The sequence below is a fragment of the Megalops cyprinoides genome, chromosome 12, assembly GCF_013368585.1.
Source record: "Megalops cyprinoides isolate fMegCyp1 chromosome 12, fMegCyp1.pri, whole genome shotgun sequence".
Classification (NCBI taxonomy): Eukaryota; Metazoa; Chordata; class Actinopteri; order Elopiformes; family Megalopidae; genus Megalops; species Megalops cyprinoides.
Window position 1 is genome coordinate 15,142,376 of NC_050594.1, and position 25,710 is coordinate 15,168,085.

A 25,710-nucleotide genomic window follows, 5' to 3' on the forward strand; every position below is an offset into this window, starting at 1 on the left:
CCACTTTTTTTTCTTCAGAATCAAGATCTCTGATGACCTCTCTAAATAAATGTAAATTATTTGTGTGAACAATAAGACAGGATTGTTTATGCTTTGAAGCTGCTGCAGTATCCAGTTATCTATAATGTATGTCTTTGAAATAGGTCTACATCTCTTTAGATATATATCCTTCAGTTTATTGTGTTGCATTTAATACACTGCCTTCGTGTTTACACTTTTGTCATATTATTTTATCAAGTTATCGTTGGTGAATTTAATGGATAACATCCAAATCAGCATTACCCACTAGAGACATCAAAGGTACAACCATCTGGGCAAACGTCTTGTTGAAATTTTTTCCTAAAATGTTTGCACTGACTGACAATGTGCATGCACATTTTTGAGCTATGCTTTTCCTCTCGACGCATTTTGATTGCTGTTGTTGTTAAGTAAGGAAAAAGAGTGTCCCAGAGCGAACATTTTAAACCTCCCGCCTCCCCCCTCCTACACTATTCGCAAACTCAAGTGGCCCGCTCAAAGATGTTGAACAAATCTTTTGAGGGGCCTCTAGCTACGGCGATAGCACATAGGGCTGATTGGGAAGCAGCCAACGTCACTCAGTTTACGATGCATAACAACTTGACACTATGTACACTGGAATTCTGTTTTATTATTGGGCCGTCAGTTACTGACTGCGTGTCACTTGGAATATCATTTGAGCACATTTATGCTAATCACAGCTAACAAGGTTGTACGCCCCTGTCATTCGGATACGTAGGCAAGCCGTCATTGTGCGTAGTCTTTACCTATTAACGCAACTAGCGTACGCACCATCTTCGTAAAGTCTCCCTCCTCTGCCAGCCCATAGGCCAACCAGCAATACCTGATTTGTCAACGCAGGAGCCGATTGGTGTCACAAGCGTGTTGTTGAAATCGCTGTTGGTCCTCCTCCGTTCCCTTTCTTTGGTAGAATTACATAAGTGACTTCCAGCAGACCAACGTAACTGGTCAGCTCTTGCATCAATCAAAATGAAAGGCCATTGCAAAGGGAGTGATTGGATAACCGGAGTGTCACATAGCAATACCTGCACAAAACATCGCGCGGCGTGTCGAGTCTGCGCTGAAAGAAAAGAGGAGGGTCTAACAGGGAGTCTTTTTATTTATTTCTTTGTTTCCAGTGGAAAAAATAATAACAGCGATACATTTTTATCGTGTTTTTTTATTTATTTTTATCGCCCGCTAAAGAAAGAAACTGGAAAAGGTTGCTAGACGAATTAGGAAGCCGAAGCGAAGGGGAGGAGGATGAAGCGGCGCAATGCGGACTGCAGCAAACTCCGGCGGCCGTTAAAACGGAACCGAATCACCGAGGGTATATACGGCAGGTACGGAGGCAGCTCTGGGAGGGGGGGGGGGTGTTCACACGATCAGCCGTAATGGAGACCCTGGAGATTTCTCTTCGCGGAACGGGGCTGTCAGGTGTCTGGCTCGCGTACTCTCCTCGGCTCGGTGCGCCGTGTCACGGGCGACAAGAGTTCTGCGTCGGAATGTAATTCCTGCAACGCTAGCTAGCTTAGCTCGCCACTCGACTCACTGGTTGGTTTTGGGATAGTTTGCTAGCTGGCTAACTGTTAGGCCCCGAGATGCAGCCGGGGGCTCGCCTGAAATGCAACCTCAATTAAGCAAAATAACAAACTAGCCGAGTGAAAAATATGTCGGTAGCACACCTGGCTGGACACACACAATTACAACTGCGTGCACTGACAGGGATCTACATCGGGGTTTTCATGCTTCGTGGCAGTAGCAACGATCCAATGTAGCTAGCTCGACTCCTACGTCTGTAATAGGTTTGCTACACTTGTACTGTCTAATTGGAAAGTGTAGATGGGCTAGAAGGACTGTTTTAAGCAACATATGGTTGTTTGACTACTCACTCAAAACTTCATGTTGACTGTTCAATTACGCTTTGCTGTTGTCTTGAAGACAATTGTTGCAATGTTTTCATGTTTTTCATAACCGTTTTGCGGAAAAAAAATTAGAATGAAGTGCGTTCACAATACAGAACAATTTACCATCGACTGGCTGACGTTACCTTTCTGTTCATAAAGATTTTACTTTGGTGAACAAATGGGGTCCATATGACATCATTTACAGCTGTAGTTAAGTGTGGTTAAGTGAAGCGCGGTTAAATTAGTTGCTTAGTTTAATGATTCTTTAAAAATATGACATGCTCCCAAATTGCACTGGAGAGGTTTACCGATTGATAACCATGTTATTTGTGTATGTATATATAAAGTGACAACTTGTGGTAATAGGGACTGTTAGCGCTCCTAAAGTAAGGCACGGGCCTGTAGCAAATGAAATATTGTCCCGTGTCCAACACAGAAAGAGACACCAGCCGAGTGCCTGCAGATCTTAATTTACCCCCCAGTGCCTATCTGTGATCCCTGGCCGCTGTGCCCGTTACATGTCCCGTCAGCGTTTAATGCGGTCCACGCCAGCCTTCTCCTCTGCCCAGGTAATCTGAAGAGGTCGTGTAATCCCCTTTGTTCCGAGCAGGTGATACACACAGACGCAGTCATGTTCAGAGAATAAAAGAGACACCCTCCCCCCCAATATACCACAGTGCATGCTCTAATTCAGTAGTTCTCTGCCATGCTTTTTCACTACTTTATTGTCATACCAGTAAAGATTATTTTGCACACGTCAATATTTATATTAAGCCCATTCTCTGTTTTACTCATTCTGCCGTGCTAAAGAACTCTGTAATTTTATTTTGAGAGATGGAGGCTGCGTGTACACACATTACAGGCAGTGTAAGCTGCCATTTGTTGCTGTGCCCATGGTGCCTCCAGTGACCCGCAGTCAACTTTGATGTCAGGTGCCAGACAAGGATCCAGATGTAGTGCTGGCTGCTGGAGAATTTGTGTGTGTGTGTGTATGTGTGTGTGTGTGTGTGTGTGTGTGCTGGGGGGTGTTGATGTGTGTGAAAGTGCTAAAGAATATGTTGTGTGTGAAATGGTGAGGTTTGGCATTGGATATCTTCTCTGAAGAGCGGCGCCTTATGATGTTTTCTTCATCGTCATTTCAGTTTATTGTCATTGTGCATTGCGCTGGTTATACCATCATTTTTATTTTATCATTAAATTATCTTTGTTTCCTGTCTCATGCTGAATGAGAGCTGAGAGTCGCACACTGACGCCAAATCAATGTGTTAGCATCGGGTCAGAGGGAAGGCACAGGAGCAGCTGCATCTTTGATGAGCTGCAAAATGCAGCCGGTTGCACACGCAGAGGCGCATTACCCATCTGAGGAGATTATATTTGATTAAGACGTGAAAATATGTTTGCCAAAGGAGCAAGTGCTGTCACTAGCACATCTTGAAGTGGTTGTAATGTTTAAGGTGTAAGATGGACAGGGACTTGCTTTAAAGAATGACCAAGTGTAAATCAGTCAAATGTTTGTGTGCTTACAAAAGTGGTAAAAGTGCTGGTTTTGTGGGTGGAACAGGCAATGTGCACAGCATGGCTCAGAAGGGGTTCAGAAGGAGCGAGACGGAGGCCCTCGGGCAGCATTAAGATAATGAGGCGAACCCCTCAGCTGCAGGCTTTGCCATTACCTGTTGCTCTGCTTTAAAACACTGCGATCCCTCTCTCTGTCCCCTTGTCCCAATCCTCCTCATTCTCTCTCTCCTGTAGTTTCAGAGTGGCAGGGCACGGGGCGGGTTGTGTGAGAGCAGAGGAGGCGAACCTGTGCCCTGTGTCAGGTTTATCTGCTAAAACCCTGAAAGCGATACGTTTCTCAGCGGGTTTTTGCATGCGGAGGGAGCTCTGCTCTGTCCGCCACAGTGGTGTTAACAGAGAGCAGAGCCCGGCAGCGCTGGCGCAGCGTGAGGGTCATCGCACGCTTCGCTCAGGTTATCTGCTGTGATGTGGCCGAGGCACTGCAGATAAGAGGACGTCATCAAAACTGAAAGGAAGACCCTTTGCATGGGAGAGACTGTGAGTGAACAGTCACACACACATCAGATGCATATGAATGCTGTCATACTCACTGAGTTGTCACTGTCCACGTTCCCTGTTAAGTATTCTGATAATCCCTGATATGCAATGGGATGGTAATGGTGAGGGGTGGGCAGTCTGTTCATTGTCCACTTGTGATTAAGGAAGAGAGGATGATGCTACATGGGGGAACAGCTATGTGTTAGAGCTGTGAGTGATCAGTGCACTAAGTCCTCTCCACATCTGCCAGCCTTACTGATGCTACACTCATGTTATCCTCAGGTTATAGAGTTGCTGTATAAAGTTATGTTCCAAGGGTGTGTTACTTTATGTCATAGTGGTGATGGCGCACGCTGACAGTTAGATGCTGGAGGTGGACACGCTGTGGGGATGGGAATGACGCTCCCATATAATAGCGGCTTGAGCCGTTCCAGGATTTGGCAGAAGACTTTAACAGTTCAGTGCAGATCAGTAGGGCTTGCATGGCGGTGGTTTCCACATCAGTTTCTTGTTAAGCCTGGAATGGCTCAAACTTCCATCATTGATGCTGCAGTTTCCACCCCAGTGCTAGCGGTAAATGGCGCACACAATCCTGTTTGCCAGGTGAAACCTGTTCGCTTTTGCCAATAGTGCAATGACAGGTCCCCTGTGAGACAGAAGACAGATGTAGGCCTGAAAGAGGAACTGGCATGTGGTACGTCCATGTCTCTTGCTGCACTTTGCAGGGTGGCTGGAGCAGGTTATCTGTTTTGGCCTGCTAATGACCTCAGAAGACATGATGGGATATCTTGCCCAAAAAAATACTTCTGTCAGTTGTTGCCAAAATGTACTTACTTCCTCATTGCGGAGCACAATGAATGCTGTTCACCTTGATCAGTCACTTTTATAGGTGCTGACTGTAGCATCTTGAGTTGAAGTGGACATCCATGTTTTTAGTGACCATGGTATCAATTCTGTAGGGTCTGTTTTCTTATTTGAGTTTTGGTATTTGAATCACCAGATTGTTGAGTGTGCATCATTCCAAAGAGCGCCGAAGAGTTTGCAGGGTTCGGTAGTGTCTTCAGCTGGATTGATACATATTCTCTTTTCGTCTTGAACCAGAATGGGTGAGAAAGCAGTTTCGTCTGGCACGTTCTGTCAGTATGATGCTGTTTGGCGGAGGTCTGCAGAGGTGCGCTGTTGTAAATAAAGTTTTAAAAATGAGTGTCATTCTGATGTAGATGACCCCCGCGTGCATTCTCAGTCATGTACTATTTCGGTCTCCAGATGTCAACTGTCTCATCTCGCCGTCGCAGTGTATGTGTCCCTCTGTCTTTCTGTCACTCACTGATTGTGTCACTCTGTTAGCCTGATTGTGAAATGTGCGAGCAGGTTAGCAGCATGTTCCCTCATTAGCCAATGAGTGCCAGCTGCAAGCTTGCATATAGCAGTAGTCCTCTCAGACTAAATGCTGGAGAGCCCGGTTTATGCTGGCTTTTGTTCTACCTGACCTTGACAGGTGCTGACAAATAATATTGGACCTGTAGTCTGTGAAGAGGGCTTATATGTATTAAATAAATGAAGTGATTGAGACCTGCAATGAGGCCGTAGCCCAAAATGCTCAAGGTGTGGACACCTGGTTACTGAAGTTAAACACCTGCCTGGGAGAAAGAAAGAATCTGCAATAAAAGTAGATGGTATTGAGTTCAACTTGTGTTCTTCTTGAAACAACTTGAAGGCTAATTATGGGATTGGTAGGAATAAAAGCGCGCAAACACAGGGATCCCCAGGACTGAGTTTGAGAATTGAGCATTGAGAATTAACTAGCTAGCTACGTCACTGAGCTCATTATTGCAGTTCTGTTTCACTTTCCTTTCTTGTCCCTCAGCACGTAATTACAGGGCTGTTGCATCTGCCTAGGTCATCTAGCTATGTGAATTACTGCTATTAAACAGCTGTAGCTTGCGACCTAACGGCAGATTTCTGGCTTTTCAGATACTGGCATGTTGGTGTAATTATAGTTGCTGTCTGTGTGTTTGTGTGTGTGTGTGTGTGTGTGTGTGTGTGTTTGTGTTTGTGTTTGTGTGTGTGTGTGTGTGTGTGTGTGTGTGTGTGTGTGTGTGTGTGTGTGTGTGTGTTTGTGTGTTGGGGGTTCCTTGGCTAGTCTTTTGATTTACAAAGCTGTTCCTTGTCTGTTCCCTCGGTGCTGAAATGTAATTTGCAATGTTGGTGTGGAGGTGTGATTTTCACACTGGTCATCCTGTGCGGTTTCCCCCCGTTCGTCTTGTATAAATTCATCCGTATTTGTATGCGTGTTTGCATGTGTCGTTGTAATCTCATCTTTCATAGCTCTAGGAAGTCAGGTGGTGTTTTTAGCGTCTGACAGCTTAGATGAGGTCATCGCTGGAAGAAGGAACAACCCCGTTGCAATTTGTGGTTGGACGAAAAGGTTTAGAGTGAACGCTGTATGCTTGGCATCCATGGTATTGAGGTTCCTGTGTTTCCTCTGTGTGTGTGTGTGTGTGTGTGTGAGACCTGCCTTTTGAGGTAGCTGTTCCCATTTAGGTCATCAGCACTTGGTGAATGATGGGGCGTTAGGAGAGAGAACATGTTGGAACATGTTTAAGGGGGAGGGGTGTGTCTGAAAAGTCAAACGTCATCCACCCAGACCGCATTACTCAGTCTACGCAGTAAGCAATACATCAAAGATGTATTTGAAATGATTTAATAAATGATGTGTCTCATTAATTTAAAAAAAAACAAAGTGATGGACAGAGGGGGGTGTGATGGGGTGAGAGAAGGCTGCTGGGACAGCAAGGGGAGAGCAGTGTGAGCGTAGAGGGGGCAAGGCAGCTGTGAGGGGTGTTTGCAGTGGCTTAGGGTGGGTGAGCAGAGGGGTGGGGGGTCGAAGGGTACTACATGAGGAGGTGCACAGTGGTATAGGTGGGCCAGTTTTGGTGAGGGTCATGGGTGCAATAGGGGGTTTCCTATGTTAAAACAGCAGCTTCCTGGGTGTCCCAACCAAGCCCAGAACAGAATGTAGAATGTGTACATTTATTAGACCCCCACCATGACCCACAGTTTAGGAACCACTGATCCTACCCTCTGTCTTTATTAGCAGTGGCTTCACTGACAAAGCATCCTGACAGCATGTTAGATTTCAGAGAATTTTGATTTCAGAGAAACACTGTCACTGGTGTGTGGATGCCCGGTCCAGAAAAAAAAAAGTAAAAGGAAATTTAAAAAAAAAAAAAAGGAAAAAGATGGGGAAATTCTAGCTCAATGTGCTGGTGTTTATTTTCTGACTTTCCACAAAACGCGGAGTGACGGGCTCCTCTTGGCCACTTGGTAAAACAAACGCGGGTCTGTTCTGGTGTGCGCTGCTGGGAGCAGCTGCATCGTATTAGGGCTGGAGGAGTTTCAGAACGCTGTGTCAGAAGGAGGGGTAGAGAACCAGGGGGTTTAAAGACGCGTCTTTACCAAGTAACCTAACCAAACTAATCTCACTAACACCCTGTGGGGCTGAGCTAAACCACAAGCACACAACCTACCCACGTATGAAACGGCCTCTTATTATATTGATGATGTGCTGTGCTGTGACAGTCACCCTGCTTTTCAGGCACCGATATGACTGATGATTCATCACGGAGCAACTCGGCCGTGGCCATAGAGGTCTGCAGGATTTCATTACGGCCGGGCACTTAAGCGCCCGATTCAGCTAATCATTGAGTTCGTTTCACCAATTTAGCTTTCCTTTCCTCAGTTTTTAGTAATTTAATGAGAGCTCAAAAGCTGCCAGGATTGGGGCTCTCGAGTATGTAATGAAGCAGGCTGCAATTTGAATGAGGCTGTCTGAAGTAAGGTTTCTTGGGAGCTGCCTTCATCCCCCGTTCAGTTTTGATTAACCACGTTCTGACATCATAGATCATGCGAAGATGGGCTATTCTCAGAGGCACTCCATCATCAGCGAGAGGTCGAACCCACCCAAGTTTCTTTGTGTCGCGTTACAATGGAAACTGAGTGTTCACAATTAACGTGTCTGTTTCCCTACAGCAGTGGGAGCCCACAGGGAATACTTCACACATTTATAATGGGATTTTCATCACCTCACAGGACAATATGTTCTAGGTCTCATGTGTTTGTTCTTATCGTCTGTCATGCAGCACATGTGAGGCAAATGACGATTAATAATGGAATACAGTCATCCATTTCAAATGCGAAAGATTCACCAATTCATCTGTAACGTTACTAAGTGTTCAGTCATAAAAGTAGTACTCGCCACATATAGTTATTTGGCTGAGGCCAAATGTGCTTGACTTTAACAGCTATGAACATGCATTTTATAATTGGCCTTATTTCTATGCTTAGCCAAACTGACAAGCTAATTCACAGCTAAGCTTAAATAGGAAATAACCTCACCATTTGGTACATTTTATTACAAGGCATTTACTCCTGTTGCCTGTTAACAAGAAGTAAGTGTCGTGCAGTCAGTCAGCGCGGAGGTTTGTCACCTCATAATGTCCACCTGTCTTTTTGTATCAAATGTGCATCTAATTCTGACATTTTATCTGAGGGGTAAAATGTAACTTACTCAACAGCTGTCACTTCATTTGTAGAGTGAAACATGTTAGTTAATGCTTTTATGAATTGTCTCTCATGTGTAGTGATTGTCATCGACTGGAATAGTAACAATGTTAAATGTTGTACTTGTCTTTCTTTTTATGAGCTATCTTTACAATTTACAAGGGCAACACTGGCTGCTTGTATGGCAGATACAGTGGTAGTAGTTTGGCTTTTGTAGCTGTGTGGAGCTTTGGCACATTGAACCTTTAATGCAGGTGAGGATGATCCATGTAATGAGATGAAGTTAGGATGGGAAGCAATGACCAATTGCCTCTTTTTTCAGGGCTTTTTTTTAGTTTGAACAGCCTCTGATATGAAGTTTATGTCAAACTATTATGTAAATATTCTTTATTGCATAAGTAATAAATAAGAATAATACTGTTGTTGGCTTGGAGGTAATGTGCTGCTTGCCTAGAGCACCTTTAGGCTGCATCTTGGCTTCACCCTTTTTCCCAACCTTGCCCCCTGAACTGGTGGCATTGCTCCATTAAAACTAATGTTCCCAAAGAGTCAGCTAAAGGCCTCACAAACAGTCTCACAAACCTGATCAGAACAGAAGCCAGTTTCATTTAGCTTAAGAGGTCTGAAAGATGTTAATTACATTAACTTTACAGTGTCTGTAGTTCTTCATGATTGGGCAGAGCTGTGCCTTAACATGTGCAGTAACGTGTGAGTTGCCCTGCAGTGATCAGGGAGAGCTGTGTGAACATGTGGTGAGCTGCCTCTTATTGTCAGCACCCTTGTGTTGTGCAGTATTTCGTTACCTGGGTGTGAAACAGGCTTCATAGGTCAGTACTCTCTTTTCCCACTTTCGTCGACAAAACTGATACACTGGTGAGCAGGAAGGCTGTCTGTTTCTGTCAGTGTTTTCAAACACTCAAACACACACACACACACACACACACACACAGAGGACAGAGGAGGCGGAGTGTTGCTCTGGAGGGGGAATAAATGTTGTCAGGCTCTTGCCAAATGCCCCAGCAGAATGTACAGCTTGTGAACATAACATATCTTCTTCCTGCCGCCCATAAGCTGCTTATCCCAAAAATACAGGGCATTCTCCACTAATCTTTCCAATGCGCACAAGTATTCACATACATACATAATGTTTAATGGCTCTGGAGTTTTGCTCTGAACACAGCCTCAGGCCTGTTGCTTGTACTGCATGGTGCTGGTAGTGGTCGGCCCTCAGGTGACCCGTGGCTCTGCTAAGCGCAGAGTGCCAGCCCTGCTTGCGTGGGGTTGAGTAGGAGCCAGGTGGTGTCACTGCCGTGAAATGGAAAGGTTAACCAAAAGGCTCCTGTTAGATGTGGAGAGTCATTTCGTCATGCATGTGACCTTGATTCAAGTCAAATGAAATGAAATTGGATCAAACAGGACCATGGTGGACAGCCTTAGCAGTTTATATTGGGCCTCCGACATGCTGCCATCTCACTCACGCTGGAGGGAGAGGCGCAGTTGTCACTTTCTGCTGCACACAGACCATTGAGATAATTGGGACAAGATGCTCCCCTCATGTTTCTCTGGTGTTCATTTCATTGACAAAAATTACAACACTCACAATTATTTATTTACACTTATTTATTCATTCTTGCTTTAACATGTTTCACAGGTATCTTCATCAGAGCAGCAACCTGATGAACTGAAGTGGTGACAAAGCTAACTCTCTCTCTCTCTGTCTCTCTCTCTGTCTCTCCCCACAGTACCTTCCTGTACCTGAAGTTCTTGGTGGTGTGGGCGTTGGTGCTGCTGGCAGACTTTGTGCTGGAGTTCAGGTTTGAGTACCTCTGGCCCTTCTGGCTGTTCATCAGAAGCGTGTACGACTCCTTCAGATACCAGGGGCTGGTGAGTGTCTCTGACAAACACGAGCTTCACCCCACAAGGAATATGCTGCGTATAGATTTCTGATATTGATTAAATGTTTTTTTTGAGCTGAATATTTGATTGGATAGCGATCGTTTGAGATTGATTGATTGTGATTCGTTGGGGTGGCTTCGGCCGTTGCGTAAGCGAAACATCGCCTTGCCCGGCGGGTCTGATGCAGCGGAACTGGCAGTGGGAAAAAAACGATCGCGGAAATTATGTTCCCGATCTTGGCGAGATGCTATGACTTTGGGGCGTCCCAAGCCACATGCCGTGATTGGTGGACTGTGTTTGGTGTGACATCTCGCCAGGTTAGACATTCCTGGCTGTGAACACTCCCAGCTGCAGGGTGTGGACAGCCTCTCTGCCATGAAACTGATGGCGCAAAGGTGCTGTTCACTCCAGAAGTGGGCGTATCAGTACTCTTGTTCTTTTTTTATTATTTTTTTTTCCCCAGTCCTGACATGCATCCCACACCCTCTACCCAAACTGTCTCTATGACTACAGAGGTGAAGTAGTATATAACAAATCAGTCTTATCAGGTGGACTGCTTATGCACGTCAGTCACTTCAAGTGTATATCGTTTAGGATATGAACAACCCACTGTAAAATCTGTCGGAATCAGAATTTGGAATCTGAATACTTTTTTTAGACACATGGATATGAAAATAGTGATGAGCTGCTTTAGATACCCAGCATATCCCCTGTAATGCGCACCATTGAGCTGAATTTTAAACCCGTCAGAAAACGAGAGGGGGGGAAAAAGCCGCTGTATGAAAGCGGATCTCCTGCCTGTCTGTGCTTGCGACATGCTCGTTTCCACAGCATCAGCACATTCAGGTGTGGCTAACGGTGCCGCTCGCAGGGGAGCCAGCAGGAGGAGCGGGCGGGAGCACGGAGAGGCGTGACGCGTGGAATCATTAGGCTCAGCGGTAGCACTCACCCAGGGGGCTCGTGCAGGCGCTGGAATGAAGGCACTTTGAGTGTAGCTATGAATGTGCACACCACATTCAGCTAGTGGCAGGCGCAGACTGCTCAGGCCTCATGCAGCAGAAGCCCCAGAGCTTCTCTATACATCCTACCTGATACACAGCTGGGCATTCTGTCAAGGCAAACCTGCTGAAATACAATTGCACAGAAGCAATGCCCCACTAGGGATATCCTTGTGGTCACTAGACCACTTCTACTGCTGCGTCCTGCGTCCCGCTGCTGCTTATGATTTCATCTATGGGCGGAATTGGGAAAGATGTTTTCCTGTCTATTTTTAGACTGGTTATAACAGGAGTTACACACACCTGTACACAAACATCTCGCTCACCTGACACAGAGTAAGAGGTGGTTATACGGGCTGTGCCAGTGAAACGTGGTTGCTGTTTTCAATGTGTCTATCGGTGTGTGTTACTTTACTCACAGAGGTTTCTTTGTTTTTGTCTTGCAGGCGTTTTCAGTGTTCTTTGTTTGTGTAGCGTTTACGTCAGACATTATATGCCTCCTCTTCATCCCAGTGCAATGGCTGTTCTTCGCCGCCAGCACCTACGTTTGGGTGCAGTACGTGTGGCACACAGGTACGTTCCTCCTGTTCGCCTGCATGGGGACGGCAGGCCTGCCTCTGACTGTTTCCGTTTAGGCAGAAAGCCGCATGTGCAACAGAGCACAGAAATACCTCATTCAGAGATGTAGAGTGAGCAAATACCCCACTGTCCTTGAAAAGTGAAGGAAAATTGCCTAAATTTAAAACGCCATAAATTTTTTTTTTTTTTTTGGGAAATAAGTTCCATAGAGTCAGTGTGCTCGTGGCTAGTTTGCTGGCTTGTACATTAAGCCCAGTGCCAGCTCTCAGTGGTGACTGGTATTCACTGCTAAAAGTGATCGCTAGCGTGTGCACAGGCACAAAATATTTAGAAAGTAACTTCTCTCAAAAATTGCTTCCCTCTGCTCTTCTGTCGTCAAAGTGTTTGGATTGCAGCAATGAAACTGGCCCTTAAAATATTTACACTTGTCTTTTAGTGAAGTCATTTAACAGTCTGATTTGAACAATCTGATTTGAAGAGGAACCATGCTCATTGCTCAGTTATGGTTTGTAACTTGTCAGTGTTTCATGCAGGGGAAAAGGAAAATGATCTTCTGGAGTTCATAAGAGCTTTGTACTGTTCCAACATTTATCTTTCAAAGAATCTACCTTCATCATTTTGTGATTTTCAAAGCATTATTCTAAAATAAATATTTCATTTCAAAATCGAACAGAAATGAAACATGGACCTTTATGTGATATGAAAAAGGCCTGTAGGTATTGGTAATTGCAGTAGTGAGTGATTACTGTAGTAAATGAGGAACGCCTTGGGTGTCTAGGCTAATGTAAGCACAAGCAGTGAGGAGAGAAAGACTCTCTGTAACGCATACCTTAAGAGGAACATTAGCACGTAGCTTTAACAAGGCTGCTTTGCAGATATATGCCTGTGTGTAAGAATGTGAGTGTGTGCTTGTGTTCCTGGATGTGTATTATGATATCGATATATTAATTATGTTACACATGTACACATTGATATGTCAAGACTGCATTGTGTATAGACATACATAAACTTGCTCTTGAATTTTGTTTGTGTGTACTCAAAACCATAAGGAGGGTGGGTCTGAGTTGGGAGTGTATGTGTGTGTGTGTGTCTGTGTGTGTGTGGATGGCAGCATGTTTTCCAGGCGTTGGGTAACCCGCTCTGTGTGTTATCTTGTTTGCAAAGTGCTGCTTCTGAGAATCCGGGGCAGTGTTTGTGTGAGTGTCGGGTGACGGTCAGATTTAGCTGTACCTCAGATGAAGCCCCTGTGTGGCACAGAGACCGATAGGGGCTCCGCAGCAGAGCCTGCGGGGCACAGAGAGGATAGGGGCTCCACAGCAGAGCCTGTGTGGCACAGAGACGGATAGGGGCTCCACGGCAGAGCCTGTGTGGCACAGAGACAGATAGGGGCTCCGCAGCAGAGCCTGTGGCACAGAGGCGGATAGGGGCTCCACAGCAGAGCCTGCGCGGCACAGAGACGGATAGGGGCTCCACGGCAGAGCCTGCGCGGCACAGAGACGGATAGGGGCTCCGCAGCAGAGCCTGTGGCACAGAGACGGATAGGGGCTCCGCAGCAGAGCCTGTGGCACAGAGACGGATAGGGGCTCCGCAGCAGAGCCTGTGGCACAGAGACGGATAGGGGCTCCGCAGCAGAGCCTGTGTGGCACAGAGACGGATAGGGGCTCCACGGCAGAGCCTGCGCGGCACAGAGACGGATAGGGGCTCCGCAGCAGAGCCTGTGGCACAGAGACGGATAGGGGCTCCGCAGCAGAGCCTGTGTGGCACAGAGACAGATAGGGGCTCCGCAGCAGAGCCTGTGGCGGCTCCTCCATGGCTCCGAAATGCAGCTATCTTTATTCCAGGCCGCTCCTCCAGCACGCCTCTCTGGGTATTTCTGTCTGAGAGACAGTGGAGAGGCTACCGGCCCACGAGTTTGTTTGTCCTTAACAGTTATTCATAGCTCTGTCGTGGCTTCATAACAAAAGAAGAGGCTTATACTAAAAGAAACCTCACCATCAAGGATTATCGACTGTCAAGTAGGATGACCCTGAAGCTCTACCGTGTCTATCATTTTCCCTCATAAATCCAGCTATGGAGAATGTTTGAATAAAATTAAACAAAACCAAAGCAAGCCTTCAGTCTGTTGCCAAGGCAGTGCCTGCTTTGATGTAATGGTGTACAAGCGGTATCCAAACAGCAACAGCTGAGTCACCTGTCACTCAAGATCTGTGTTCAGTTGCTTAGGCAGTTGAGTGTGTGTGTGTGTGTGTGTGTGTGTGTGTGTGTGTGTGTGTGTGTGTGTGTGTGTGTGTGTGTGTGTTCGGGGTGGGGATGGTTCTATATGCGATAAGTGTAAGGGCAGGCTTGGGAGCAGTTCTGTCACCAGCGGTTGCTTGTGAAACTGTTAGACCTCATGCCAGCTTCCACAAAGCAGCCTAGCAAAGCTGTGGTGATGTTGTGGCAGTGTTGTTATGGCATTTTAGGAATGTTCATAAACAAGAATAAATGAAAAAATCATGAAATTTTTTGTTTTTTATTTTGAGAACCAAATTTCAAAAGCCTTGAATGACTCTCAGTTCTCAGATGATTTCGGTAGTAATTGTTTCCCTACAGTCATTTTGACTGCAAGGAAACAATTTTAACATAGAAATTGTTGCGTGTGCTACCATCTGTAGACCTGTGTTATTTTTTGTGTAAATGATTGATGTGGATTATTTTTTTGTCACCGTTTCATAATCATTAATTTTTTTAAGTTCCACAGATATCGCTAACTTGCAGTGTTACTCCAGTGTAACAATGGGGTAATGACTTTGCTTTAACATACCCAACATGCATCGGCAAAGTTGCGCATCAGGTTAGCTGAGCTGGCCCCTGGAATCCGCAGTTTGACGCCTTTCTTCCCTGTACCCCACAGAAAGAGGGGTGTGCCTACCCACCGTGTCGCTATGGATACTCTTCGTATATATAGAGGCAGCCATCAGATTCAAAGATCTGAAAAATTTCCACGTCGACTTGTGTCGTCCATTTGCTGCGCATTGGTGAGTTTTTTTTTTTTCCTGATTTGGCTTTATGAGCAGCCTTCCATGGCACCTTATTGTTTGACATTGCCTTTGTTCCAGTAATCAATATCAGACATCATCTGGTATAAAAAGTACATTTGATTATAATTTGGAAGCTGTGTTATGTACAAACACAGCAATAAACAAATGATTCAAATGCTCTGGCTGAGAAGTAGCAGTGAATTCCTGTGAGACAGGAAAATAATGCATTATGCATTCGATACAAGGGTACTGCAGCTGGAATTTAGTGTGCGTGATTGTCTTATCAAATATTTGTCATGGTCTCAACAGTTAGTCTTTGTGTTTTGTCCAAGAGGAGAGCTTATTTCCAGGAGCTTTGACCTGATTGGGAATCCTGATGTTAAGAGGCAGTCTGTAACCTTAGCTAGTCCCTGAGGTAATCACAGCCAGGAGTTTTTACACCTCATTGCCCACATGTACACAGAATTATTTCCGCTTGTTAGGCTTGCAGTCTGTAGGTAAAAAGGCATCCAGGGTCTCGTGCTGCTGTGGCCTTTGTCTCCATGCTCCTGTATGAATCTTTTTGTTGTCTCTCTGCTTCTTTCTCTCACTCCATTGCTGGCTACTCTCTTTGACTCCCTCATTCCCCTCTCTCCTCTCTCCCCTGTCTCTCTCCCTTCTCCCCTCTCTCATGTCTCTTTCCCCTCTTTCTCCCCTCCCTCTCCTCCATTCCTCTCTGCTCTCCTGTCTTCTCTGCTCTTTCCTCTCTGCTCTTTCTCCTCTCCCTCTCCTCTCCCCTCTCTCCCTTCCCTCTCCTCTCCCTCTCCTCTCCCCTCTCTCCCTTCCTTCTCCCCTCTCTCTCCCCTCTGTCTCCCTCAGTATCGGCTACCCGGTGGTGACGCTGGGCTTCGGCTTTAAGAGCTACGTCAGCTACAAGATGCGCCTGCGGAAGCAGAAGGAGGTGCAGCGGGAGAACGAGTTCTACATGCAGCTGCTGCAGCAGGCGCTTCCCCCCGAGCAGCAGCTGCTCCAGAGGCAGGAGCGTGAGGCGGAGGAAGGTGAGCCGTGCCCCAGTGCAGCCGTGACTGCGCTCTCTCTCTCTCTCTCTCTCTCTCCCTCTCTCTCCCTCTCTCTCCCTCTCTCTCTCTGAGAGCAGCCCTTCTGTCAGTAAATACACAAAAACAACACACTGGCCTGATTTTCAGGAAAACAGTGGCACCACAGTGGTGTGGTCACAGGCTGCTGAATGACAATGCCAGAATTCCTGTGCTTTCTGTCTCTCTCTCTCTCTCTCTCTCTCTCCCTCCCCCTGTGTTGCACGCTAGGCGTCCTCTGTGGGCGTGTTAGGCACAGTTCACAAAATGCTGGTGGACAGGCCACACTGCGCCCCATCCAGAACTATCCAATCACATACCTGACACCAGCAGAAAGAAGGGCTTTTTTTATTTGTGATAAAGGCTGATTGTACTGTAACTTAACTAAGATGGCTCTGGAATCACGTGGATAATAAGGCAATTCTAAGGGTTTAACCCTTCCGCATTGTCAGTGACAAAGCCCTCGCATAGATAGCAGACTGACCTAACTTGTTTGCAGTGTTTTATGCTTTAAAGTGTTTGTTGCTAAATGTTTAAGTCCAGGAATGGAATGCACGTGTGTGTAATCTCTCTACATCAGTGTGCTCTGTTTCTGGTCCTGCAGGGTTGTCTCTCTTTTCCTCTCTGACATTCGTGTGTATTTGAGACCTCACACACACTCTCTCGCACTCTCTCGCACTCTCTCGCACTCTCTCGCACTCTCTCGCACTCTCTCGCACTCTCTCGCACTCTCTCGCACTCTCTCACACTCTCTCACACTCTCACACACTCTCACACACACACACCACTGTGGCCTAAACTACACATGACCCACACAGTGCGCTCCCTCTTGGCTTGGCCCCCGCCGCTCCTCACTCCGCCTCACCCCCTCTCTCTGTTCCCCCACAGCCGCGGCTGCCAAAGGGATGTCGGAGGTGGAGTCCACGCTGGTGTCGCAGAACGGCACCCCCGCCAGCAAAAAGCTGTCATCCGCGCTGCCAGAGCTGGAGTACAGAGACAAAGGGAAGGAGGGCCGGGACTGCAGGGAGGCCAGGAAGCAGCACGGCCTGGACGTGGGCAGCAGCATTCTGCCGTCCACGGACTCCAAACTCCAGGAGATGGAGTACATGGAGAACCATATCAACAGCAGGAGACTGAACAACGACCTGGCAGGGAGCACGGAGAACCTCCTGCTGAAGGAGGAGATCGGGGGCTGCGCCTCCTCCTCCTCTTCCTCCTCTTCCTCTAAAAACTACAAGAACGCCAGCGCCGGAGGCGCGGTCAACTCTTCCCCCCGCAGCCACAGCGCCACCAATGGCAGCGTCCTCTCCTCCACCACCTCCAACTCTTCCTCCTCCTCCACCTCCTCATCTTCCTCCACCAGCAAGAATGAGAGGAAGCAGAAATGTCCAGCGGGGAAGAGCCCGGCCACCGCCTCGCACAGAGACCCAACGGACAACTGCATACCCAACAACCAGCTGAGCAAGCCCGACGCGCTCGTACGGTACGTCAGCCTGTGGGAACCTGTGACCGGGTATGCGCACTACATTACATTACGTTATTGGCATTTCTCAGACGCTCTTATCCAGAGATAAGGGTTAAGGGTTAAGTACCATGCCCAAGGGTACAGCAGCAGTGCCACCGTGGGGAATCGAACCGGCAACCTTTCAGTTACGAGTACTGTTCCTTAACCACTATGCTACACTGCCACCCCACGCATGCACAACTGTATGAACCTCTGACCACATAGAGACACACACAGACACACACACATTCACACATGGACAAATAGCAATAACAGTGTGAACCTCTGACCAGGCATGCACACAAACACGCACAAGTGTGTGAGGCATGTCACGTGTGCACACACAAGCCGCGTTGTGAAATGTTGATCAGGTCATGAGCACACAATTTATAATTAATTATTATTTTGTGTCTTATGCCTTGTGCTATGGCTTATGCAGCACAAACCCACACCCTACTTAATGTTGCAGCCTTAAGTTAAGACTCCCCGTAGCGTGCAAGCAGCTCTGAATGCTGAGGTTCCCAGCAGGGCTACATGACCAGGTGCAGAGGTGACATACCACACTAGGACCACGTGTGACTGTGATGTGACCATGACCATGTGTTAGAGACCTGTTAATGGTTCATGCAGTTAATCAGCGGTTGGACACAGCTGTGTGACTCCTTATCAGACTTCCTGCAGTGGGCTGGGGGGTGGGGGGGGGGGGGGGGGGGGGTTTGTAATGTGTGTCACACGTGTGATGAGGCCCCACAGCTCTGTGTGTAGCCCCATGTCTCACCAGCCCTGTGATGTCTGCGCATCATTTCCTGTGTCTCTGTGAAGGTGTGAAACGCTTTTGAAAAGTGCAGCCTCTGTGACGGGCAGAGCTGACTGAGCTCTTACCTCTTTTCCTGTCCCGTAACGCTGTATGTAAGCAACGCTGTACAGCAGCACCTTCAGCTGGGCTAGATGCAAAGTTAGCTGTGAACTAAAGTGTCACACTTCACCGTTGCTCCTGAGAGTTGAGATGAGGTTGTTTTTAGAAGAAGAAGGCAACGTGGGTGTGCTGGTTTGATCTCTAATTTGTTGGCAACACTCCCAGAAATGTATATCACTGGCTCCCGGCAGTGCTGGGGTTGATGCAGTGTCATCTGGCCTGCTTTGTTATGGGGGCCACTGTTTCACTTTCCTTCTTCCTTGGTGCGACATTATTGGTGGTTTCAGCCAGGATGGTGGCAGGCAGTACTGAGAGTTACACAACTGGACCCAGACAGACACATGCACAGGAAGACACACATATATTAACAGACACAAATGCAGACACGCATGCAGATTCATGCACATACAAACGCATACACGAACACACACACAGAATCAAGATCAATCTTGATTGGAAAAAATGCTATGAAAATTAAAAAAAAAAAAAAAATGATTGATTGGCAAAAGAGGAGAATGTAAAAAGAAGCACGCCCGTAAATGAAATTGATTGGCTGCGGTCTCGCTGTGATTAAAACTCACTGCCCCAACATGCCACGTGGTGGGGAACCACACGTTAGCAGGCACGGCCTTTGACCCCTCGGCTCTGCTTCACAGAACCGCCTCCCCCGCCGTTTGCGTAGAGGAGTGCCACTCACTGCAGAAGCAGATGGCAGCTGGTTGGCAGGGGGACCCTTCGCCGGCTCGCTTCTGATTCCATCCACCAAAGGTTTTGTGACCGCCAGAAATCCCAGGCTTGCCAGCTCGTGAATATTCATGAGCGTAGCGGTGCGGAGTGGTCTTTGCTGACAGCGAGTGTCAGCGTGCTTTGGCGTCACGGAAGACGGCCTCTCTCTGGGAGTATCCCACGCTCAGCTGCAGCAGGGTGGTCAGCGTGCCCTGTGTCCCCCGGCGGAAGGTTTTCCTGCGCGTCACAGCCGAACACTCTCCAGGGGTGTCATTACGCTGGAATGCCTGTTTCTGCTGGCCAGTGTGCCAGAATTTCATCTGGCGGGTCCCACCGTGGCAGAACGGGCCACAGAGCCTCAGTGGAATTCTTTAGTGATGCTTTTTTTGCTTTCCTTTCTCTTTTTAAGGCATTAAAAGAAAGAAGGAGAGGGAGAGGAGTGGAGTGAGCCTGGGAAGTAGTTTTGCTCTGGGGAGCAGTACTTCAGGTAGTGGGCGCTTGGAGAATGGTGTGGGGGGAGAGGAACCATTGTTTCTGGTATCTTGTTATAGTGTCCTTATCTCAGCCATACAGCTGTGGCTATAGTATGCAGAAGTGAAGTGCTCTGCTTGTGGGAAAGTGAATTATAACACCTTTCTCTGTTTGGCGGTATGCTGTATAAAGTCTTTTATCTTCTTCCATGGTGGGTTACTACTACAGTCGTATAGTTAGAATTCTCATTCTCCAAGAATTCTTTTTCTCATCTAGTTACACACTCTCAAAAAATGATTTTCCCCTTTTCGATTAGTTCGGACGGAGCACGAAGAAGCATGTGGGCTTTAGCAGCTATGCAGATAACTGTTTAGTTATGTGGGTCATTCAATAGTTGTGTGCGTGCGTGCGTGTGTGTGTTGGGTGAAGTAGGGGGTGGGTACAGGTCAGGGTGCAGTCACCGTCTCTGGATGCGTGGGGTATTTCCACAGGTCAGGGTGCAGTCATCGTCTTTGGCTGTGTGGGGTATTTCCACAGGTCAGGGTGCAGTCACAGTCTCTGGCTGTGTGGGGTATTTCCACAGGTCAGAGTGCAGTCACAGTCTCTGGCTGTGTGGGGTATTTCCATAAGTCAGAGTGCAGTCACAGTCTCTGGCTGTGTGGGGTAGCTCCACAGGTCAGGGTACAGTCACAGTCTCTGGCTGTGTGGGGTAGCTCCACAGGTCAGGGTACAGTCACAGTCTCTGGCTGTGTGGGGTAGCTCCACAGGTCAGGGTGCAGTCACAGTCTCTGGCTGTGTGGGGTAGCTCCACAGGTCAGGGTGCAGTCACTGTCTCTGGCTGTGTGGGGTAGCTCCACAGGTCAGGGTGCAGTCACAGTCTCTGGCTGTGTGGGGTAGCTCCACAGGTCAGGGTGCAGTCACTGTCTCTGGCTGTGTGGGGTAGCTCCACAGGTCAGGGTGCAGTCACAGTCTCTGGCTGCGTGGGGACATGACGGGGGGAGGCATTGGGACAGATATAGTTTCTGAGTAAGCAGAGAGGAGTGCAGACGACACACACACCGACGCGGTGGGACAGGTGCAGACTTACCCCCCCGGCTATCTGCCCGTTCCCCTCTCGCGGTCTGCCCGTCACCTCTCCTGAAAGACCAGGTGTTCTCCAGTCGAGCTTAGCCTGCCACCTCCCTTCCCTCTCACTCTGTTTCTGTTGGAAAGCTCTCACACAAATGTGCACATGCACGTACACAAGCACATGCATACACGCGCACACACACACTTGTGTCTGCATACTTGCTAGAGTTGTGGAAAATTCATGCTGCTTAGAAACGGGTGTGATCTGTCAGCATTTTTATTTCTTCATAAAAATACTCAGAAAGGACACACAGTGTTCTTGTTTTTTTTAAACATGCTCTAAAATATCTTTCTATGCCCTCTTGTTCTGCATTCCCCACTCTCATCACTCTGTATTTTTTTTAACTGCAGATTGAGAAATATTATGATGGCTGTGATGTGGTTTTACTTTTGGTGCTTGCTGCCATCTAGTGGACAAAAATGTAATGGCCTAAATGGCAGCAGCAATTCAGTTTATTGAGCTCAGTGAGGTCTTCAGCTGCAAGTAAACGAACACCCTCCATGCCGTGGACAAGGAAATCCAGCTCAGTCACGGCAGTTGTGTGTTTAATCTGGCACAGCACACTCAGCTGTTAATTTATGAAGTGATTGTTGCATTGCGCTTCCATGCCTGACTCAGGTGAGATGAATTGGAAGCAGGCCTAACTGTATGTCAGTGAGGCTAATGTAAGTCTCATGTGAGAGAACTCTGGGTGACTGTGCAGTAGGGGGCGATGCAGATGACCACAGTGATTCTAATGAAAGGCAGCTGGATTTTTGTTAACTTTGTGAAGAAGCTGGTGGTGTGGAAGGCAGAATCAGGAGGCTTGGAGAGCAGAAATTCTACTGGTGCTGTGTTCTTCCAGGTGTCCGAGTGTAAAGCTCTCTGCTTACATTGTTTGACTTTTGCATTTGCATACACCTGCTGTGTGAATGTGTTTGTGTGGGTTTGTGTGTGCACGCACAGTAAAAAAAAAAAAAACACTACAAGTTACATCAATTTCCTCAATTTGCCTGCTTGCATTCACATGGCATTTTATTGCAGACAGGGAAATCCCTCGGGTTGTATACTTGTTCTCCGAGGGGAGAAAATGTCTTCGGGATTTCTTTTTGATGAAAATGAGCTAAGGGAGAAGATTTCCTCCGCCCGTGATCCGTGAAGCCTCACTCCTTCTCCTTCTGCGCTTGTCTCTTTCTCTCCCTCTCTCCCTCCCTAGGCTGGAGCAGGACGTGAAGAAGCTGAAGGCGGATCTGCAGGCCAGCCGGCAGGTGGAGCAGGACCTGCGCAGTCAGATCGGCTCCCTGAGCAGCACGGAGCGGAGCATCCGCTCCGAGCTGGGCCAGCTGCGGCAGGAGAACGAGCTGCTGCAGAACAAGTGAGCTGGGCTGGGGTCAGAGCACGTGACACGCTTTTCAAAGTCCAGCTGCTGAAAAACGAATGGAAGTGCACTCGCGTGCATACAAAAGAACCAGTTACAGAGGAGATCGCTGTTCTTTAGCTGGGTCTCTTTGTTAAAAGGTTTCTTTTCAATATCGGGTCGTGTAGTCAACTACGTGCAGGTTCATATTATGTAGTCGCTCCAAATCAATGATATTTCAATGAAATGGCTCCATGGATGCTAACAACATGAGATACAAAAATGTACTCACCTTACGGTATTGGTAAGAGGCAAGGAAGTTCTTATTCAGAGCACGTTTGAAAGTTTGGGGTAGAAACTTTGGCCTATTTGGCTCTCCTCCTTCCACCTGGATTGGCAGAGGCCGGGCACTTGCTACGCTCACTGTCTCTTCTCGCTGGGCTCCTTGGCTCGGTCCAGGGAGTTTCCGTTGCATTCTTGTCTGCCTGATCTCTGATCGGCCCCTTGACTAATGTAGAATCCCAGATTCAGTGGAACCGGATCTAAAAGAATGCCTTCTTTTCCCATGGTCTTTTTCTGGGTGTACTGGATCCACAACTGAGGGTAACTCAGGACAGTGTGATTCTTCATCACTGGTGTTTTTGTACAGAACATCGAAGGGCAGCCATGTTTTTTTTAATACTATTTATTGATAGAGGTTTGGCTTGCTAGTGAAGCGCTCAGAAGAAAACAACCACTAATATGATGCCAGCACAAGTGTTCCTTTTCTATCAGGTAGTAACGTTAGCTCCATGTTCCTCTTCTGTAAGAGCTGTAGGATCTATAGTGATGTTAGGTGTTAGGTGCCAGAGTTCTTGTTTACGACGGACAGTGTGGAGAGCGCACAGGCTTGGTGTTGGCTGTAGGCCCTGCTTCTTTGGCCCTCTGGTTCTGAGCGGATAAGAGGCTGGTAGGACTCAGACCCCCCACTAGGTGGTGCTAACTCGCCGAACACTGACCTTTTGCATTCCTGCGTGTCCCTGCAGGCTCCACAATGCCGTCCAGGCTAAACAGAAGGACAAGCAGGCGGTGGGGCAGCTGGAGAAGAGGCTGAAGGCCGAGCAGGAGGCGCGGGCGGCCGCAGAGAAGCAGCTGGCAGAGGAAAAGAAGCGCAAGAAGGCGGAGGAGGCGACGGCGGCGCGGGCCGTAGCGCTGGCTGCTGCGTCCAGGTACTGCGTCCACAAGCGCTCACTCGAGCTTTAGCCTCTGCACCTTTAAGCCACCTTTTGTTTCCGCCTGCAGTGCCCCCTCCTCGGGACCTGACCGAGTAAAGAGGAAGCGTGCTGTCCCCTCACTCCCTGTCCCTCTTCCTGTCCCTGCAGGGGCGAGTGCACGGAGACCCTGAGGACTCGCATCAGAGAGCTGGAATCAGAGTGCAAGAAGCTCACCATCGACATCAAGCTCAAAGAGGAACAAATCCGAGAGCTGGAGATGAAAGTACAGGTGAGACTCTCACCCCTGATCCCTACAAGACTCACCCAGTTTGACACTCATACATTTCAGATCACTTTATAGTGTGGGGTTTGCTTCAGATACTACCAATGTATATCACCATCTTATGAACGTGCCAGAACTTTCCACACACCACCTGAGGTAGACAACAAGGGGATTCTTTAACCACATAACCTGGGGGATGATCAGATGGCCAAACTAAGGGATTTAACCTGGTGGGGGACACCGGGACACCAGGGGAACTCCGCACGAAGTCCTATGGGAACCGTAGTGAATCAGGGCCTGTTTTCAGTGTCTCACGGGAAAGGCTGATGTCTATTAAAGTGTCAGTACTGCTGTGATGGTGTGAAAGTGCCATCTGGCGACTGGTTGTCTGGGCACTGATGCCCTGTTCCATGTCTTTGAGGTGATGTGTTTCTCTCTGCATTTCTCACTGCCCCCTCCAGGAGCTGCGCAAATACAAGGAGAACGAAAAAGACACGGAGGTGCTGATGTCAGCGCTCTCAGCCATGCAGGACAAGACGCAGCACTTAGAAAACAGCCTCAGCGCGGAGACCCGCATCAAACTGGACCTCTTCTCCGCACTGGGAGATGCCAAGAGACAGCTAGAGATTGCACAAGGTACGCTGTGTAGCACTTCCCAGATCTGATGACACTTCACGCCGGTATGATTGTTACTTTGTTCTTTTCTTCCTGTGTAAGGAACCACCCCCTAAGGGAGGCCTAATTCTGACTGAGCATTTCAGCATTACCCCATTTTTACTGCTTTGTTTTTTGTCCCACACTGAGCTACGAATAAACTTCAGCTTATTTGCATTTTTATGGTATGGTTTTTTTGCCAGATATCCTTGATGTGTTAATTTTGATATATTGAGACAAGTCCTTTGAGACTTCTAAGATATTTAAAACTTTTTCAACAATGTTTGCACAGCTTTACTGAGAATCCTTTTATTTCTGTGCAGGACAGCGCTATATGTTGTTTTTTTTTTTTTTAAATAATCATTTTTGACTCCAAATGGCTGTGCTGTCTGCATGTGTGGTTGTAGTTCAGTGGGGTTGGGATGGTGGGGGTAAAGAACGGGTCCATCCTCTTAACATTCGGCTTTTCTCTGGGTTGGCGCACAGGTCAGATACTGCAGAAGGACCAGGAGATAAAAGACCTGAAACAGAAGATCGCCGAGGTGATGGCGGTCATGCCCAGCATCGCCTACACAGCCGACACCAACAACATGAGCCCAGTGGCCCCACACTACTCCTCCAAGTTCATGGACACCAGTCCCTCCGGCCTGGACCCCAACGCCTCTGTCTACCAGCCTCTGAAGAAGTGAACGCGGGCGGAGCCCAGCGCCCCCACGTTTCGCGTTCGGCCCCTCCGGGGGGAGAGGGGGCCCAGGCCAAGATTATCTCAGTGCGTCCAACGCTGAGCAAGAGTGTTTTTTTTTTTTTTTTTTTCTTTTTTTTTTTTTTTTCTCGCTCTCTCCTGGTGAAGAAGACATTGTATCGTGTGACTGTATTTGTTGTAGTTCAAGCAGAGGAGGAAAAAAAGAAGGGACGTGATGTGGACTGGGATTGCCCAATGTTGTTTTTTTTTTCCTTGTAAATGTTTAGAAAACCTCACAGAATTTGGCGTCTGTACTTTGTCCCTCAGTGCATAATTGCTTCTTTTATGTTTACCCCCCTCCATGACTCGTTTTTTTTTTTTCTTGCCTTTGGATTTATGAATTTTACAGTGAACCAAGCCCTCCATACTGACCAGCAGGATCTTGTCACTCTCATGTCCGACGCAAGGAAGCCTAACTGAAGCTGTGAATGCAGGAGCGTGTTTGTTTTCCGTGGTAGAGTGCAACCGTCGTTATGTTCAAAAGAATGTAGCAAGGGCAACGCCAACCCAAACCCCGGCTTTCTTTCCGTGTACTTCCAGTACTTTTCACACATGATTAGAGAGCTCCCTCTGTCAGTGCACTAATCGGCCTGAACCAGTGGATCTGAAACTCATAGACAAATTGTTTAAAATTGCAGCTTTGAGGCATT

The 25,710-nt window shown here is 47.7% G+C and overlaps 1 protein-coding gene across 1 annotated transcript; it reads left to right on the forward strand.

Annotated features, from left to right (window-relative positions):
• The first annotated feature begins 1,085 nt into the window (after positions 1-1,085).
• maco1b (macoilin 1b) lies at positions 1,086-25,086 on the forward strand. The gene is made up of 11 exons (XM_036541899.1): positions 1,086-1,361; positions 10,283-10,424; positions 11,881-12,007; positions 14,907-15,030; positions 15,892-16,070; positions 16,995-17,589; positions 22,048-22,206; positions 23,214-23,396; positions 23,550-23,670; positions 24,126-24,300; positions 24,805-25,086. The coding sequence occupies exons 1-11, from the start codon at positions 1,282-1,284 to the stop codon at positions 25,005-25,007; spliced, it is 2,088 nt and encodes a 695-aa protein (XP_036397792.1). The 5' UTR covers positions 1,086-1,281; the 3' UTR covers positions 25,008-25,086.
• The last annotated feature ends 624 nt before the right edge of the window (positions 25,087-25,710 follow it).

Excerpts from the sequence above, each read along its gene's own strand:
- maco1b (XM_036541899.1), top strand. The coding sequence starts at position 1,282 with ATGAAGCGGCGCAATGCGGACTGCAGCAAACTCCGGCGGCCGTTAAAA. Across the intron at positions 22,207-23,213 it reads AACGAGCTGCTGCAGAACAA|GCTCCACAATGCCGTCCAGG; the intron begins GTGAGCTGGGCT and ends GTGTCCCTGCAG. Across the intron at positions 23,671-24,125 it reads AGCTGGAGATGAAAGTACAG|GAGCTGCGCAAATACAAGGA; the intron begins GTGAGACTCTCA and ends TGCCCCCTCCAG.